We start from the raw sequence: 16,540 nt of genomic DNA, 5'->3' as shown, positions 1-16,540 counted from the left end.
CAAATCTCTAGTGCGTTTCATTTTAATATATCGCTCCAGTGTGGGTATCCAAAACCAAACAGAATTAAAACTGAATATCGAATATCTACAAAGAAATGGGTACTAAAAGTGACAACCTTTGACTCATTAACGACATTGAAAAAAAAACCGACAAAAAACAGAGTTGGGCAAACTTTTGAAGAATTACGCATTTATCCCTCGAAAACCTATTTAGAATATTTGAATAGCAAGTATTATATGATGAATCCAGAGATATAATCTTGAGCCCTCTACGCAGCGCTTCCATATGGACCGTGAAAGCAAAATTTGTCTAATTATAGTATGCACAGAGGAATTTCCGTTCTCCACACACAAGAAATCCTGACATACAGTACAATGATAAACACTCTCTGCGATGCACTTCCCCTTGTTTGTTTGTGAATCTCAAGAAGAGCGTTTCCAAGGCTTGGTATTCGGTTTAAAGGAGGTCATCTTCTATGCAATTTTCTGTAACTTATGCCAACCATTCTGGGTGAGTTCTTTTTATATTGAGATTCGCTTGTTTGAGATAGATGGTTACCTGGTTCCAATACGTACACGTCAGAATACCGCTCAGTAAAGGGTAAATGGAGGACAGGCTAGAACATGGAGGGATTCCTGAAATATACTCTGAAAACAAATGAATGCAAAACAGTAGTTTCGTCAGAGTGTAGCGAAAAGCGACCAGCAAACATTAGTCTAGGTAATTAGTACCGGGACATATGGAAAACTTGAGGGTACAATTTCTCGAGGATATCTGGTAACGAGAAAGGTAGCTTCTATGGGATATCAAACTGCAAACAGGAAACGATATCAATGGCGCACAACAGCTATTTCAAAGCTATCGTAAGATATGATTTATAAACACGCATCCTCAGGAAGTGTCTCATCGCAACTGAAAACGTCACTGTTGTCTGAGAGATAACTAGAGCAAGTCAGAATATTTAGGCTGAAGTTGTTTGCAGGATAGAGGACGACGGTTCAGTTCCGCGTCCGGCGATCCTGATTTAGGTTATCCGTTGTTTCCCTAAATCGCTCCAGGCAAATGCTGGGATGGTTCCTTTGAAAGGGCACGGCCGACTTCCTTCCTCTTCCTACCCTAATCCGATAAGACTCATGACCTTGCCGTCTGGTCTCCTCCCCGAAAAACAACCCAACAACAACCTAAATCACTTCAGGCAAATGAAGGGATGGTTCCTCGGAAAGGGCACGGCCGATTTTCTTCCTCCTTTTTCCGTAATTCTAGCTTGTACTCCGTCTCTAATGACCTCGTTGTCGACGGGAAATGCTAATCTCCTCCCCTCCAAAAGTCGTTTCGTCACACGTTAAGGATGGAACGAACGGGAACAGCTCTAGTAAATCTGGACAGAGAGCCTGAAGGGACTCGGCGGGTGGAAACGCCACGAAAACGCTGGTTGCAGCGATAATCCTGAAATATAGCGATTAGTTGGTTAGAAACTTCGCATGGAGGCCGACTACGACGTCTGTATCTTCCACTGTCTGTAGCTCTGTTCAGTTACAGGAGGACACATATAGCAAATGACATAAGGGAACCCAAATTTATGTGATAAACAGTCATTTATTCTGCACTGTTATTTGTTGTAAACGGTTGGTGATTTCAATGATCACACTCGTGCAGTCAGTATGCAGCAACAAATGCTCAAATCCGATTACCAGCTAGAGTAAAAGCTTCCGCTGAATGACGTTACAAGATTTCCCAATACATGTGGCCAGCTCATGGATTACGCAGTGCATTTATTTCACTAAGCGACTCCCGGACACACAATAGGCATTCTGCGTGCAGGTACCTATGCAACTCGCTCCCTCCCACAACAACCGGCCATTCACACAGCAAACCGTCTTCCAAGCGTTCACCTAAGACAAGGCACACAGGCCTCAGTGTCAAAATTAACCCTATTACTCCTGTTTAGTACGGGTCCCACACCGCTGAGCAATGTTACACGATGAGTTGCACGACTGTTTGTCAGTAATCTGCTTTGTGCACTAATTGCATTCTCCAGTGCTTTACAAATAAACCGAAATGTACCGGTTTATTTATGACTGGCTCTAAGTCATCGTAGCATTTCCCATCGCTAAATATTGTTAACACCCTGGTATGTTTTGTATTTGTTCGATTTAAATTGCGACCAGCTGATGTTACAGTCATGGGACATCAAGACTCTTCGATTTATGCAGTGCACAATTTTATATTTTCCAAGAATTAAAGCAAGTTGACGAAACTTTTACCACTATCATACTTGCAATACTAAACCTAGGTGTCGTACTGGGGCAAATGGTTTTTGGAAATCAAGAAATACTGCATAAACCCTACCTTTACTCATGGCTTTCAGGATGCCATGTGAGAAAAGTGAGCGGTGGAGTATATTCTGCTCTAAATACCTCATTACGTTTAAGCTCAGAATGTGTTCTAAGATTCTACAACAAATGGATGTCAAGGATATTGGACGGTAGTTTTGTCTGGCCACCCTTATTGTAGATGCGTGTTGCCTATGTTTTCTTCTAACTAAAAGGCAGGTTTTCTCGTTGAGCAGAAAATTCGGCGTACAATCTAACAGGAATTCACTGTGACCCTGGATCATTTATTAGTTTTAACGATTTCTGCTTCGCTACCCTCAATTCAGAGTTTGAGTCACCGACTCTTCCATAACTTTGGCACCACTAAGAGCCCTCACAAATGAGCAAATTTTCTTTGATTTGGTGAAAGATCTTTCGTTAACATTCTACTAAAGCACATACACACTGACTACTTTACAGTCAAATACTTTTTATCCAGCATCGCTTTGTCTATTGCCCTACTATTTGTTTTGCATCTACTATTGTTTATTCCGAAGGTTATTTACAACGAATGTATACCACAGAGAACCGTTCCCGTCAGGATATATAAACTATCCTAGAAACTGTGCCCAGCCAGGTCAGCGTGATGCTTAACATAATACTAGATGGCACCAGAGGCGGATCCTTCAGTGGTAAAGTAGGCGGGGCGTACCGGGTTTCACTAGCGAAGCAGTAATAGCACAACGGGTCAGTTGTCCAGCAGGAATATTTCAGCTGTTATGAGGCTCCTCACGTACTGTGCTAGCTGTGTGAATGAGAAGTAGGGACGCTTAGGAACAACTACAGTCAAACAAAGGCCAGGTACATCTCGTATTGACCGACAGCCACTGTTGATCGTTACCAGCGGTAGTTGTAAAAATTTGGCAATAAATGACCATTAGGATTCAATCGTTGGTTCCAAGGTGTTAGCAGCAGCCCAGCTACCGGCAAGACCGCGCAAAGGGAATTAAAAAGAATGCCGTACAGTGGTCGAGCAGCAGTTCGTGAGCCACACATTTCTGTAGTCACTTCCAAGCTACGCTTGAGGAGGTTCAGAGTCGAAGACACTGGACGCTGTACGACTGAAAACGACTGATTTAGAATGATAAATCATGCTGTTGTATGTAACAACCCGATGGGGGTGTTTGTATTTGGTGAATGCCAGGAGAACACTGATTGGCATTATCTGTAGTCAGAATGGAGAATTTCGGAGGACGTTGTGTTACCGTATGGAGATTTTTTCGTAATTGGAAAACATTGTTGCAATAACTAATCATCGTTTCTGATACCAGTTTCAAGAGATCAGTTCTGTATGTTGCTATTGGATGCAACATACACTCCTGGAAATTGAAATAAGAACACCGTGAATTCATTGTCCCAGGAAGGGGACACTTTATTGACACATTCCTGGGGTCAGATACATCACATGATCACACTGACAAAACCACAGGCACATAGACACAGGCAACAGAGCATGCACAATGTCGGCACTAGTACAGTGCATGTCCACCTTTCGCAGCAATGCAGGCTGCTATTCTCCCATGGAGACGATCGTAGATATGCTGGATGTAGTCCTGTGGAACGGCTTGCCATGCCATTTCCACCTGGAGCCTCATTTGGACCAGCGTTCGTGCTGGACGTGCAGACCGCGTGAGACGACGCTTCATACAGTCCCAAACATGCTCAATGGGGGACAGATCCGCAGATCTTGCTGGCAAGGTTAGTTGACTTACACCTTCTAGAGCACGTTGGGTGGCACGGGATACATGCGGACGTGCATTGTCCTGTTGCAACAACAAGTTCCGTTGCCGGTCTAGGAATCGTAGAACGATGGGTTCGATGACGGTTTGGATGTACCGTGCACTATTCAGTGTCCCCTCGACGATCACCAGAGGTGTACGGCCAGTGTAGGAGATCGCTCCCCACACCATGATGCCGGGTGTTGGCCCTGTGTGCCTCGGTCTTATGCAGTCCTGATTGTGGCGCTCACCTGCATGGCGCCAAACACGCATACGACCATCATTCGCACCAAGGCAGAAGCGACTCTCATCGCTGAAGACGACACGTCTCAATTCGTCCCTCCATTCACGCCTGTCGCGATACCACTGGAGGCGGGCTGCACGATGTTGGGGCGTGAGCGGAAGACGGCCTAACGGTGTGCGGGACCGTAGCCGAGCTTCATGGAGACGGTTGCGAATGGTCCTCGCCGATACCAAAGGAGCAACAGTGTCCCTAATTTGCTGCGAAGTGGCGGTGCGGTCCCCTACGGCACTGTGTAGGATCCTACGGTCTTGGCGTGCATCCGTGCGTCGCTGCGGTCCGGTCCCAGGTTGACGGGCACGTGCACCTTCCGCCGACCACTGGCGACAACATCGTTATACTGTGGAGACTTCACGTCCGACGTGTTGAGTAATTCGGCGGAACGTCCACCCGGCCTCCCGCATGCCCACTATACGCCCTCACTCGAAGTCCGTCAACTGCACATACGGTTCACGTCCACGCTGTCGCGGCATGCTACCAGTGTTAAAGACTGCGATGGAGCTCCGTATGTCACAGCAAACTGGCTGACACTGACGGCGGCGGTGCACAAATGCTGGGCAGCTAGCGCCATTCGACGGCCAACACCGCGGTTCCTGGTGTGTCCGCTGTGCCGTGCGTGTAATCATTGCTTGTACAGGCCTTTCGCAGTGTCCGGAGCAAGTATGGTGGGTCTGACACACCGGTGTCAATGTGTTCTTTTTTCCATTTCCAGGAGTATATTTATGAACTGTTCTAGGCTTCTTTGTGAAGCATTTAGTAATGATTTGCAAGAACTCTTGTCGCGAACATCACTGACAAAACTGTCATTTCGCAAATTGATTACTTGATGATTGTAAGTCCCTTCCGATGATGACAGCATGATTGAGGAAATTATGTACTTACAAGTGAATTATTTCTGTAAGGCCTTCGGTTACACCTGGAGGTGGGTGCTGTAGTTGATAAAAATGAGCTATTATAATTTTAAGCCCCCGTTTGATGCTGAATCTTTCAATAACATGCTCGCATGCAGCTACAATTACTTGAATTTATTGTTCACTCTGACAAATATTGAACTCCCATTTATCATCAATCTACACTTAAATTTTCACCAAAAGTCTCACTGTAATCAGTTTCGAATTTTGACTGACTTGCAGTCCGCCCCCGGTAGCTGAGTGGCAAGCCGGCATTGTAGCTCAATGTGTTCGGTCAGAGGGTTAGCTAACCTCTGTAACAAAACAACTGAGTGAACGGATCAACGAAGAACCTTAACGGGTGTCATCGGACGTCCATCCCGAACAAATTCAACGAACAATACAGAACAAAATCAAATCACCAAAAAAGTGGGCAGCGCGACAGAATGTCTATCCTTAGGGGCTGGATTCGATTCCCGGCTGTCGGAGATTTTCTCCACTCGGGGACTGGTTGTTGTGTTGTCCTAATCATCATCATTGCCTCACCATCGACACGCAAGTCACCGAAGTGGCGCCAAATCGAAAGACTTGCACCCTGCGAACGGTCTACCCGACGGATGGCCCTTGTGACACGACATTTACATTTTACTGAGTTGGTCTATCTAGAAGTACTGGGACACTGCCTTTCAGGAGCACTTCAAACCCCCTCATATTGTTGCAAAGGCTTCACCAGGTAATCACTAGGCTTTTAATTATCGTGTCTGTACCACTTGCTTGGATACTGCACTGACAATTCCGGTTCCCCTATAGGTATCTGAAGTGGAAGGAGAATCGTCTAATCTAAAACATCCAACCCCTTGCGTGCAGCTCACACATAGATACTTGGTTAACAGCCGCAGATGTATAAGGGCACCTGATCCATTTATATAGGTCCTACAATTCTCAAATACATTATGCTGGTCTAGGAAGTGGCAGCATAGCTCGTCACAGAAACTTTGAACCCCTGGTTCCAGCCTTCAAGTCTACTAGGACTCAGGGGACCATGATCATCTTCGGAGACTATGCTGCAAATTGTGAGCTTCGTTGAAACTACGTGAGCAGGCCTGGACTTCTCAAACTTCTCTGCCACTCGCTGTAATGATCTAATTTGGCCTCGGAGTCCAGACAGTAGGCATCCTTTGGTGCAAACTTCATCACAGCTAGTTGCACCCTATCCCTTCAATGCCTACCGGAATCGCTTCTTCAACGCGCTGAAAGAGATCCTCAAGCATTCTTACTAACCGTGAGCTACTGATTTTCCTACACATCCTTTGCTGCCCTAAGGGGTCCCACGGTTCGTCATAAGTTTGAACTGCTGATGCTCAATAGACCCTTATCGTTTTACGATTGCCTCTTCTTCACACAGGACACAGTAATTTCCCAACAGGTGAAGGTAATTCCACTGGCGCAGTTTCGGTTTCAGTGGAAGACGGCCACTCGAATCAGTTAGTTATGGGGATGGGAGCAGCAGCTGGAGTTTTCCTGGAACGCTAGTCCCTGTCTCTATCTTGTACATTGTACCTAGCCCTACAACTGACACGCACTTATGTGACTTCGTGTAGAGGAAACATGATCCGCAGGGCAGCACAGGAGTTACCTTTGGAATCTCTAGTAGGCGACTCTCTAGAGCGAATCTCCTATTCGCAAAACCATTCTGTCACTCGACGGTTTCTTATTTAGTTAATCAATTGTGTGACTGATTTCATGCGGACCGACACGTCTCCTTCACCTGTACAAACTTCTTCATTTCAGAGTAGTACTGGCACCCATCATCCTCAATTAATTTTTGGATATATTACACTTTTATTCTTTCCATGCAATTTTTACTCCTGCATCTCCATTTGGTAGAATGGAAGTTTTTCTCTGAAGCCTAGCACAGGTCCTATAATCCTGTCACTTCTCTTTGTCAGTTTTTCCCCATGTTTCTCATCTTATCGATTTTCCCGAGAAATTCCTCCTGGCCTATCTATCCAATATTCAACATCGTGTTGTAGCACCGCGGTTCGATTTTCTTCTTTTGCCGTTTTCTCATAGTCCATGTTTCACTACCCTTCAATGGCTCGCTCCAGATGTAAATTCTCAGAAGCTTCTACCTCAAATTATAGCCAATGTTTGACGCCGATATACCTGTCTTGGCTAGGAATGCTTTCTTTGTCTGCGCTAGTCTGCTTTTTATGCCCTCCTTGATTCGTCTGTCATACGTTATTTTTTCTTACAAGGCAACAGAATTCCTTAGCTTCGCTTGACAGTAGCCACAGAGATATGTAGCTCCTTACGAGAGTACGAAATAGGGGATACTGAACGTATACGTTTAAGGGTTTGCTTGGCGCAATGCCTGAGTGTTACAGAGATGCTGAAGATGCTGAAGTGAGAAAACATGAAATCGGAGTATCCCGAGAAAGCGTACTTATAAAGTGTCAAGAAACAGCTTTCACTAATCACCGTAGGACTAAAATGCAACACACTACATATAGATCCAGTATAGTTCGCGAGATAAGGGTATACTAATAGGCGTTTAACAATCATTTTTCCTGCGCTCTTTTTACGTGAATCGTACAGGAAGTAACCCTGATGACTGTTTACTGTGGAACGAACCATCTACTAAAAAATGGCTCTGAGCGCTATGGGACTTAACATCTGAGGTCAGTCCCCTAGAACGTAAGAACTACTTAAACCTAACTAACCTAAGGACAGCACCAATATCTATGCCCGAGGCAAGATACGAACCGGCGACTGTAGCAAGCGCAGTTCCGGACTGAAGCGCCTAGAACCACTCGGTCACAATCACCGGCAGCACGAATGATACTGGAGCTGTTAGATGAGGTATGACGATGAAAGGATTCACGTGTATTACGGTGATTTTTACCCACTAGAATTTGTTTATTATGGAACTGTGCGAAGCAAATCTGTTTGGTCATGGAACGAGTCAGAACATCGCTTACAGAGTTCTAATTAGAATACTTTAGTCAAAGGAATTAATACACTAAAGTGTCAAAGAAAGCGGTATAGGGACCCGTATTCAGAGATATGTAAACAGACAGGAAACGGCGCTGCGGTCGGCAAAGTATATATAAGACAACAAGTGTCTGGCGCAGTTGTTAGGTCGGTTACTGCTTCTGCAAGGGATGAAACCTATAGACCCAAGACCGACCCCTGTAGCACTTCCAGTTTGTATGGTCCTAGTCAAATTCATATTTGTTCTACGTTTGTTGACACTGAAGGACAACATTCTGCTGCCCAAAGCGTCCCTGATCGGTGTTGCAGGTGTGTGTGTTCAGGTGGGGCGACGCACCTGTTCCGGGCCACCGTCTGAGGGCGTCCAGGGCTGGATGCGCCGGCGCGTGCCCGTGGCCCAGGGTGACACGGGGTCGGAGACGGGCACGAAGGCTGACGTGGGCGGCGGCAACCAGGGCGGCGGGGGGCGGCAGTGGCGCAGCGACACCGCGTGCACCGCCGGGACCCGCACCAGCTGCGCCGCCGCCACGGCCTGCGGGGGACCGTGGGCAGCGGAGGGTGGCGGGGGCGGCGGCGGTAGCGGAATCTGGCACGGCGGCGGCGGTGTGGGAGGCCGGGCCGTAGGTATCTGCTGCGCGGAGTCAGTAGGTTGCGGGGGTGGCGGCGGCGGCGGCGGCGGCGGCGGCGGCGGTGGCGGCGGCGACGGCGAGGGGCACCGCAGTGGGGAAGGGGCTTTGGGAGGCGGCACCGCGGGCTCCGTTGGCGACGTGGGGTTGGCGGCGGGGGCGGCGGTGGGGGCGGCGGCGGTGGGGGCGGCGGCGGCGGGCTCGGCGGCGGCGGGCTCGGCGGCGACCTCGCAGACGCGCAGCGCGGCCGACTGCAGCAGGCTGACCTCGAGGGCCTCGGCGGCGCGCAGGAAGCGCGACAGGTCGTGCGCCGGCACCTCCGCGCCGCCCGTGTACATCAGGTCGAGCAGGCGGCGCATGTCCTCGTGGCTGACGTCCTGCAGGATCACCGTCACCGACTCGCCCGCGCCGCACGGGTGGTCTAGCAGCACGCGCTGCAACACAGTCGCACCGGCCGCGTCAGCGTCCAGCCTCTGGACCCTCGCTCAGCAGCCAAGCTGATCACAGGTGAGACATAAATAGTATATCTGTGGTAAGGAGTTCAGTGGTCTGAGGCACTGTTGTTGGAATATCGCTCGTGCAGAGGACTACAACGGAACAACTCTGTCACACAGCAGGAAGACGGTGTAGCTGCTGAAGAATTCTGGCCCACCAGAGGATAGACTCAAGAACGTGCGCGAGCTCCTAGACCGCCTAGGTCGTACGGATCACCTACAGTCGACAAGGAAGGTACTCCACTGCGGCCTATTGTTAGCGCTAAAGGTACTCCTACCTAGAGGATCACTCTGATAGTTGGCCACTGCGAACGTCACATCAAAAACTTGAGATCTTCACAGATAAAATGAAACAGATTAGAGTTGGTCCAAACGATATTTTAGTCGGCCTCGACGTAACTTCACTATTTACAAACGTTCCTGTGGAGAGCACACCGAAACTTTTGGCAGAGTATTTTCCGCCTGAAACGAACAGTTTGTTCCAAGATGTTATGACAACTACCTGCTTCTAGTAAGACAGTAAATTTAATGAAATAACGGGTCGAATGGCTATGGGTCCTCCGTTGTGTCCATCAGTGACCATCTTCTTTGTGGTTGTTGTTATGGTCTTCAGTCCTGAGACTGCTTTGATGCACCTCTCCATGCTACTCTCTTCTGTGCAAGCTTCTTCATTTCCCAGTACTTACTGCAGCCTTCTGAATCTGCTTAGTGTATGCATCTCTTGGTCTCCCTCTACGATTTTTACCCTCCACGCTGCCCTCCAATGCTAAATTTGTGAGCCCTTGATGCCTCAGAACATCTCCTACCAACCGGTCCCTTCTTCTAGTCAAGTTGTGCCACAAACTTCTCCCCAATTCTATTGAATACCTCCTCATTAGTTATGTGATCTACCCATCTAATCTTCAGCGTTCTTCTGTAGCACCACATTTCCATCTTCTTCATGGGATATTTTCACGGACGTATATTTAATTTGACTCCCCTTCGTCCATTTGATCGTTATGTTGACAACACATCTGTGTTTCGGCTACATGGAGTAGAAGCTCTTGATCATTTCAGTGAACCTAGGAACAGTACGCATGGAGCCTTCAGTTCGCTGTCGCAAGGAAGGAAGCCTGCCATTCTTACAAGTCCTGGAACAACGGTAGTCGGATGGACGCCTCGGCCACTCCACGCACCGCGAGTCATCGCGCACTGAAGCATATCTTAGCGCCCAGTGTTTTCGCCATCCAGTCCAGAAGACAGCGGCTCTAAATACAACAATACACACAGCCAAAATAATTTCTGAAGAGCACCACTCGGATTCCGAAATTTATCATTTGAAGTACGTGTTCCGAAAGTATGGCTGTGATCAACATGAATAAGAAACGTGCAAATGTTGAACATTGAGTCAACGATTGCATTCCTTTTGCTCTCCAAAGCTCCATCCAGCAAAATAGGCAGACTCCTGAGAAGACACGAGGTAGGAGCTGTTTTCCGACCTGCTAGGACGATGAACGAGGTACTACACCCTGTTAAGAACAGACTCAGCCTCAGGATCCCTGGGATTTCAAAAGCCCTTTTGAGTGTGGAAGCAGTTAAAATGGTCAGTCGATTTGTATAGATCTAGATTGTCCTGCAGAACATCAACGGTACATTGAAACTCGAGTACCCAGAAATCTACAGTTGCTGAGCAGAACCTCAAAAACTAATACAAAATGCTATTTGACGAAGCGAAAGTTTTGTCCCAGCCTCCTACATACTGGTATTCTGCAATTGAAGAGGGTGTAGAAATAAGACTGTGCGAGAAGAACTTCAACCGTTACAGCGGATATTATCTTAGTGGTGCATGGAAGTGAGCTCTCGATTAAGAGAAGAGCCAGAGATACTCGTCGCAATGTTTACGTTGAGATGGGAGCCACCAGCGCAGACGTTGACAGCACTGTGTACTTCGCGACCAACTACAAGACGTCTATGGGCTATATAAGAACACACCAGCAGTAGTTTTGAGAGTCAGTAGCTCCTAATGAAGCCCATGGAGGCAACTATCGAAAGTACGAGGTTTTATCCTGAACCAACGCGACAGGAAGATCGAGAATGATTTATAACAGTTAAAGTGTCAGCTACGAATGAAAATACCATGTACTTGTTATTAAAACGTGACCAGTTAAGACACCCGATAATGAAATTAAGCAACAGGCCCATATGGTGAAAGTCCGTCATCCAATACCTTGGCGTCTTCTTGGACGAGTAATAGAAATATTATGCACATATTGACGAAATGTGCAAGAACTGGTGAACAAAATTATTAGTCTAGCAAGGTTCGATTAAAAAGTACCAACTCAAACAATAAGAACGTATCGCAACGCTATCCTAAATGCGGTGATGGGATATTGTGCCAGTGTTTTGGTCCACAGACATCTTCTAACAATGCCGCATCGGTAGATAATGCGGAGCAAGGAGGAATATGGAACCGTAGTTACTGCGTCTGTTGAGGCGTTGCAGGAAGTACTTGGTTATACCCAGTCCACGGCTAGGTAAGAAAAAGTAGGAGATGTTGCTGTGGTTGGCAGGAGAGCCAACCCGTATAACTAAAGGAGGCTAAAATGCACGCCTTTTAGCTCACGCAGGCTGGCGTGAGGTCTGGAACATGGCAAGGGAATTAGAATTGAGAAAAACGGACGTAGCTGGTGTAATACTTAACTTTAATCCATTACTGACGAACGTCGCTCTTGACGGTACATGATTGACAATATCAATAGAAACTGATCATGGCGCCTTGCTAGGTCGTATCAAATCACGTAGCTGAAGGCTATGCTAACTATCGTCTCGGCAAATGAGAGCGTAGAAGTCAGTGTGTGGCGGCGCTCGGTCTGCAATCACTGATAGTGGCGACACGCGGGTCAGACGTATACTGCTGGACCGCGGCCTATTTAAAAGCTACCACCTAGCAAGTGTCGTGTCTGGCGGTGACACCACAGATGTTTTGAATGAAAAAACAGCAAACGAATAACCATTTATGTACCATATACGATATTTTTAATACAATTGTAATTCGTTTAGAATAATTGATACAACAGTTATACATTCTGACCAAAAGTATTAAGACACGTACATGTAACGCAGAACTGGTTACTAGGCTTCAGGAGAATTGGGGCCCGACAAAATGAAAAAGACGGGGATTGCGTCTTTGTAACAGAATGGGTCGATCAGTATAGCTTAGTGAGTTCGAACATGGAGGCTCCGCAGCGTGACATCTGAGTAACAGATTCAGCAGCGATGTATCAGCCCTTCGAACGCTGCTCAGATCAATCCATGGCGATGTGAGTGTGAAGTGGACACGCGAAGAAACGACTACAGATAAAGAATCACCCAGCACCACTAACTAACAGAGACATTCGAGGATTGTAGAGGGCGAGTGTAAAGAGTATTTTGTAACCAGCGAAAGTAATCACTCATGACTCGCAAAATGATACCAGCATTCTAACTAGCAAAATGGCTGTGCCTAGAGATTTAAAAAGAATGCGTTACAGTGATGGAGCGTTTAGTAAGCGTCAGTGATTAGGATTATCCACTTAGCCTGAGCATCGGGAGTAGGTGAGATATCCACGCTATATATTCCAGCCTCAGTGTGCTCCCAAGGAGGGCGCCGCAGCCGCCACAAATCCGTCATGTGTAGCTAACCACTGACTCGGGACGGCCTGCAAATTATGTGCTCCGAAAATTTCCAGTCCGTCTCGCTAGTTCACTGAAGCATTAAGTGTGAGCCAATGATCAGTAGAGTTTCTGTCTTGCCCATATTAGGTCTTTTATTCAATATTGATAGAGGCTTTGCATGAGTAATATAACTCGTCAGATTACTTGATGGATATTTTACCTACATGTACTGAATGCAGTAATTATTCCTTATACTAAACAGAACATACGCAGCTGGATTTGCTGGCTGTGATTCATTGTGTTTAGATTCACCATAAAGTCTGTGCCACTATCTCGAGAACGTCAGCAGACACTCTTCGAGTATCGGCAGTCGGATTGGTATACTCAACAGCGACACACAATTGCTCATGTTGTATCGACATATCTCTAAGGTGCCCAAACGGGTCATTTCGAATATATTCGGGCGGCGACGAGTTCGTTTCCAGGTACCTACCTTCGTGGAAGGACTGGTACAGTGTGCACTCAGCCTCGTGAGTCTGGCTGACGAGCTCCTAGACCAATTAGTAGTGCGGTTGATATAAAAGCTGTATTGAACACTAATGCAGATTGAGTAAAGTGTCGGATTCTGACTGGCTAACGCAAACTAACCTGTCTAGAGACGATAGAGATAAGAAAACAACACTAGTGTCTGGACCCTCATGACGCACCACCCACAATCGATAGGTCTGAAGCGCTAATGCACAACGTCGGTGAGACGTTGTGTACGCCTTGTCTTGCTGGATTGGTGCAGTGTCTCCCCGTCATGGATCAATTAGTGGCAGAGCTGCTTTAGGATAAATGATTTGTGTGCTTCATGAAAGAAGTTCAGTATTGTGTTGTAAATGGGGAATGGTTATAGCAGTACAGATTTGACTTTTGCTAACTTCATTTATTCCTGATTGGGATCTGTTGGTGACTCTGACGCTTTAGCAATTCCTGCTGATGTTGTGTACCTGCTATATGCAGAATGTCCAGTCACTCGTTGTGCAACAGGGCATAGAAGTGAAAGTATAGGTTGGAGCATTATGACGCAGATCCTGGTTCGCTAGACTGAAAATGTTGTAGAATCGATACTCAAATACACAACTCGATAACGGCACTACACGCCCTGTAACAATACCAACAACTTACACCATACCTGGGTGCTTGTCAGAGTGGATATGTGGATGTAGACAATCGAAGCAGACGACGACAGCTGTGGTAATGTCTGAATGCGTATGTGTGGGTATGTGTACGAATTCGTCTTGGGATTGTAATATGTCTACTGTTACATTCCGGCGCTATATCTGCTCATAGCTCGAATCCACTGATGGCACTAAAATTGCAATACCAAGAGTAATATGTAACAACGAAATGTTACTTATTTCACATAACACAGTTGTTAGATGTCTACCACATGAAGTGAAGTACACAAAGCTGCCGCTTCTGGCGGTTTTTTCCTCCTTACACAAGGGTGCGTTGAAAAGTAATGCCTCCCAATTTTTAATGTGAAGACTTAAAGATTTTATACAGAACAAACGTTAGTAACATTCCACATCTTTATTCTTCTTGTCTTTATATTTGCAGCCACCTGCCGCTAGACGGCTCCAAACAGCAGCGTGTAAGATGATGGTATGTGTCTTAAATACATCGCTGAGAGAGGAACAGCGTGTTGTAATCGAGTTTCGAATAGTTCATCCACTCATGGAGCGCCGTCTCATTCGGCATGTCAATGCCAGATCACACACGGGCGTTACGACACCTCTAACAATCCGAGACCTTGGGTTCACCGTCATCCGTCAACTCCCATGTAATTCCAACCTGGCCTCATCCTATTTTCATCTGTTTTCAAAACGCGAAGAAAATTTTCGAGGACTTCACTTTGATAAGTGGTGCAAACAGAGATGAGGCCGTGGCTCCATCAACAAAGTAAAACATTCAACAGGCACCATATCAGCAAGCAGGTCTCCGGTTGGGAGAAATGTTTTCGTTGCCAGGATGACTATGTTGAGAAATAAATATGTGGAAATGTAGAATAAAGATGTAAAATGGTAAAAAATTTTCTTTTATTTAAAAAGATTGAAGAGTTTTCAGCTACAAAGTGGAAGGCATTACTTTTCATCCCGTCCTCGTAATTTGGAAATGATGAGAGGAGCTAAATGCTCATTCTTCTTCATAAGGTAATCTGATGTGTAAATAATGACAGATCTTCATTCAAAGATAGGGCACAGCCGCAAGAATAGCACAGTGTTATATATGATAGTAGCTTTATCTAGCACAGTTCATTTGAATGTGTGTGTTTGTGGGGGGGGGGGGGGGGGGGGGGGAGGTTGCGTGTGTGTGGCTGCGTGTGTTAGAAATAATATAATATACTTTACTGTGCTGCAGTTACTTGCAAACAGTATACTACAGTTTCTTTTGTGTATATGCTCAGGCATGAAGACCATAGAGCAAATATCTCTGGAGCGAGCATTGCGTTCTGCGCATGTTGTCAACATTAAACCAGGACTGTCACGTGGTCACGGGACTTCCCAGCGTTTGAAATTTATAATATCAAGAGTTTTTGTTGTGTTTTCACCGTTTGTTGATAGTGTAATAGCGTTGGTGAATTACTATTGTTTCTACGGATGCAAAGAAAAATATGTGAAAGGAGGGATAGTAACTATTCATGGGTACATACCATGTAGCTCTAATTATAGTTATCATATTAGTAAGAGACACTGTACACGTTAAAAAATTTCGAGACGCATTATAATTAAGGCTTGATTCTGTAGACCCATTTTTCTACGATTTTATGACTATATAATAGATATTACGGCTCGTACAAAAGCTTACAAACAATCGCGTCCTCTCGTAAATTTGCTAGTGGAAAAGGAAAGGGAATGGTTAGTTGTTTCAGTAAATACTATCCTCCACGCATTTATGAGGGACTTGTCGATTGTGTATATAGATTACTCAGTCTACTATTTTTTTAATAAGGTGGAAGCAAGTATGTAAAATGCGTTAAATAAATACTTCAAAGTGTCACCAATAAGAAAAATTGTGCTTTAGATCGCAAAAACGAGAAAATAAATATACAGAAATAGCAGAAAAAATGACGAATTAGCAGAGATATAATCGCTAATATGTGGCAAATTCGGTGTTTTTCGGACACTTGCAAAAGTACTAGCGTACTGTCAAGTCGTTTAGCAAGACTTTCACTGCAAAAATGTACGTCAGGCTATGTAACACTATAAAGTGCCGTATCATACCGAAAACTACCAAAAAGAATGCATCTGAGCTGTGACACCTATTGCAAAGAAGCAGAATGCAATATCACTTGCCCTTAATAGTTACGTAACTGGTTTATTCCCGTAATCAAATGAATACTGTTAAAATGTGCGTGCAACATATATAAATAATCCACGACACGTACGAAAAAAATCCGTCTGTATTAGGGATGTTGTGACATTCTAAATATATCGGGCGCTATACGGACAAACACGTCCCGAGA

General features: G+C 45.8%; 1 protein-coding gene across 1 annotated transcript in view; it reads right to left on the bottom strand.

Moving 5' to 3' along the window:
- Positions 1-16,540, bottom strand: part of LOC126282292 (zinc finger protein 628-like) — a 522,299-nt gene that overhangs the window by 51,190 nt on the left and 454,569 nt on the right. The window contains exon 5 of the mRNA XM_049981945.1: positions 8,614-9,336. Within this exon, the coding sequence (XP_049837902.1) occupies positions 8,614-9,336 (723 nt within the window). The remainder of the gene's footprint in view (positions 1-8,613; positions 9,337-16,540) is intronic.

This window comes from Schistocerca gregaria, chromosome 7 (genome assembly GCF_023897955.1).
Source record: "Schistocerca gregaria isolate iqSchGreg1 chromosome 7, iqSchGreg1.2, whole genome shotgun sequence".
In the NCBI taxonomy this organism is placed as follows: domain Eukaryota; kingdom Metazoa; phylum Arthropoda; class Insecta; order Orthoptera; family Acrididae; genus Schistocerca; species Schistocerca gregaria.
Note: the sequence above shows the minus strand (reverse complement) of the source record. Positions and strands in the feature narration are given on the sequence as shown.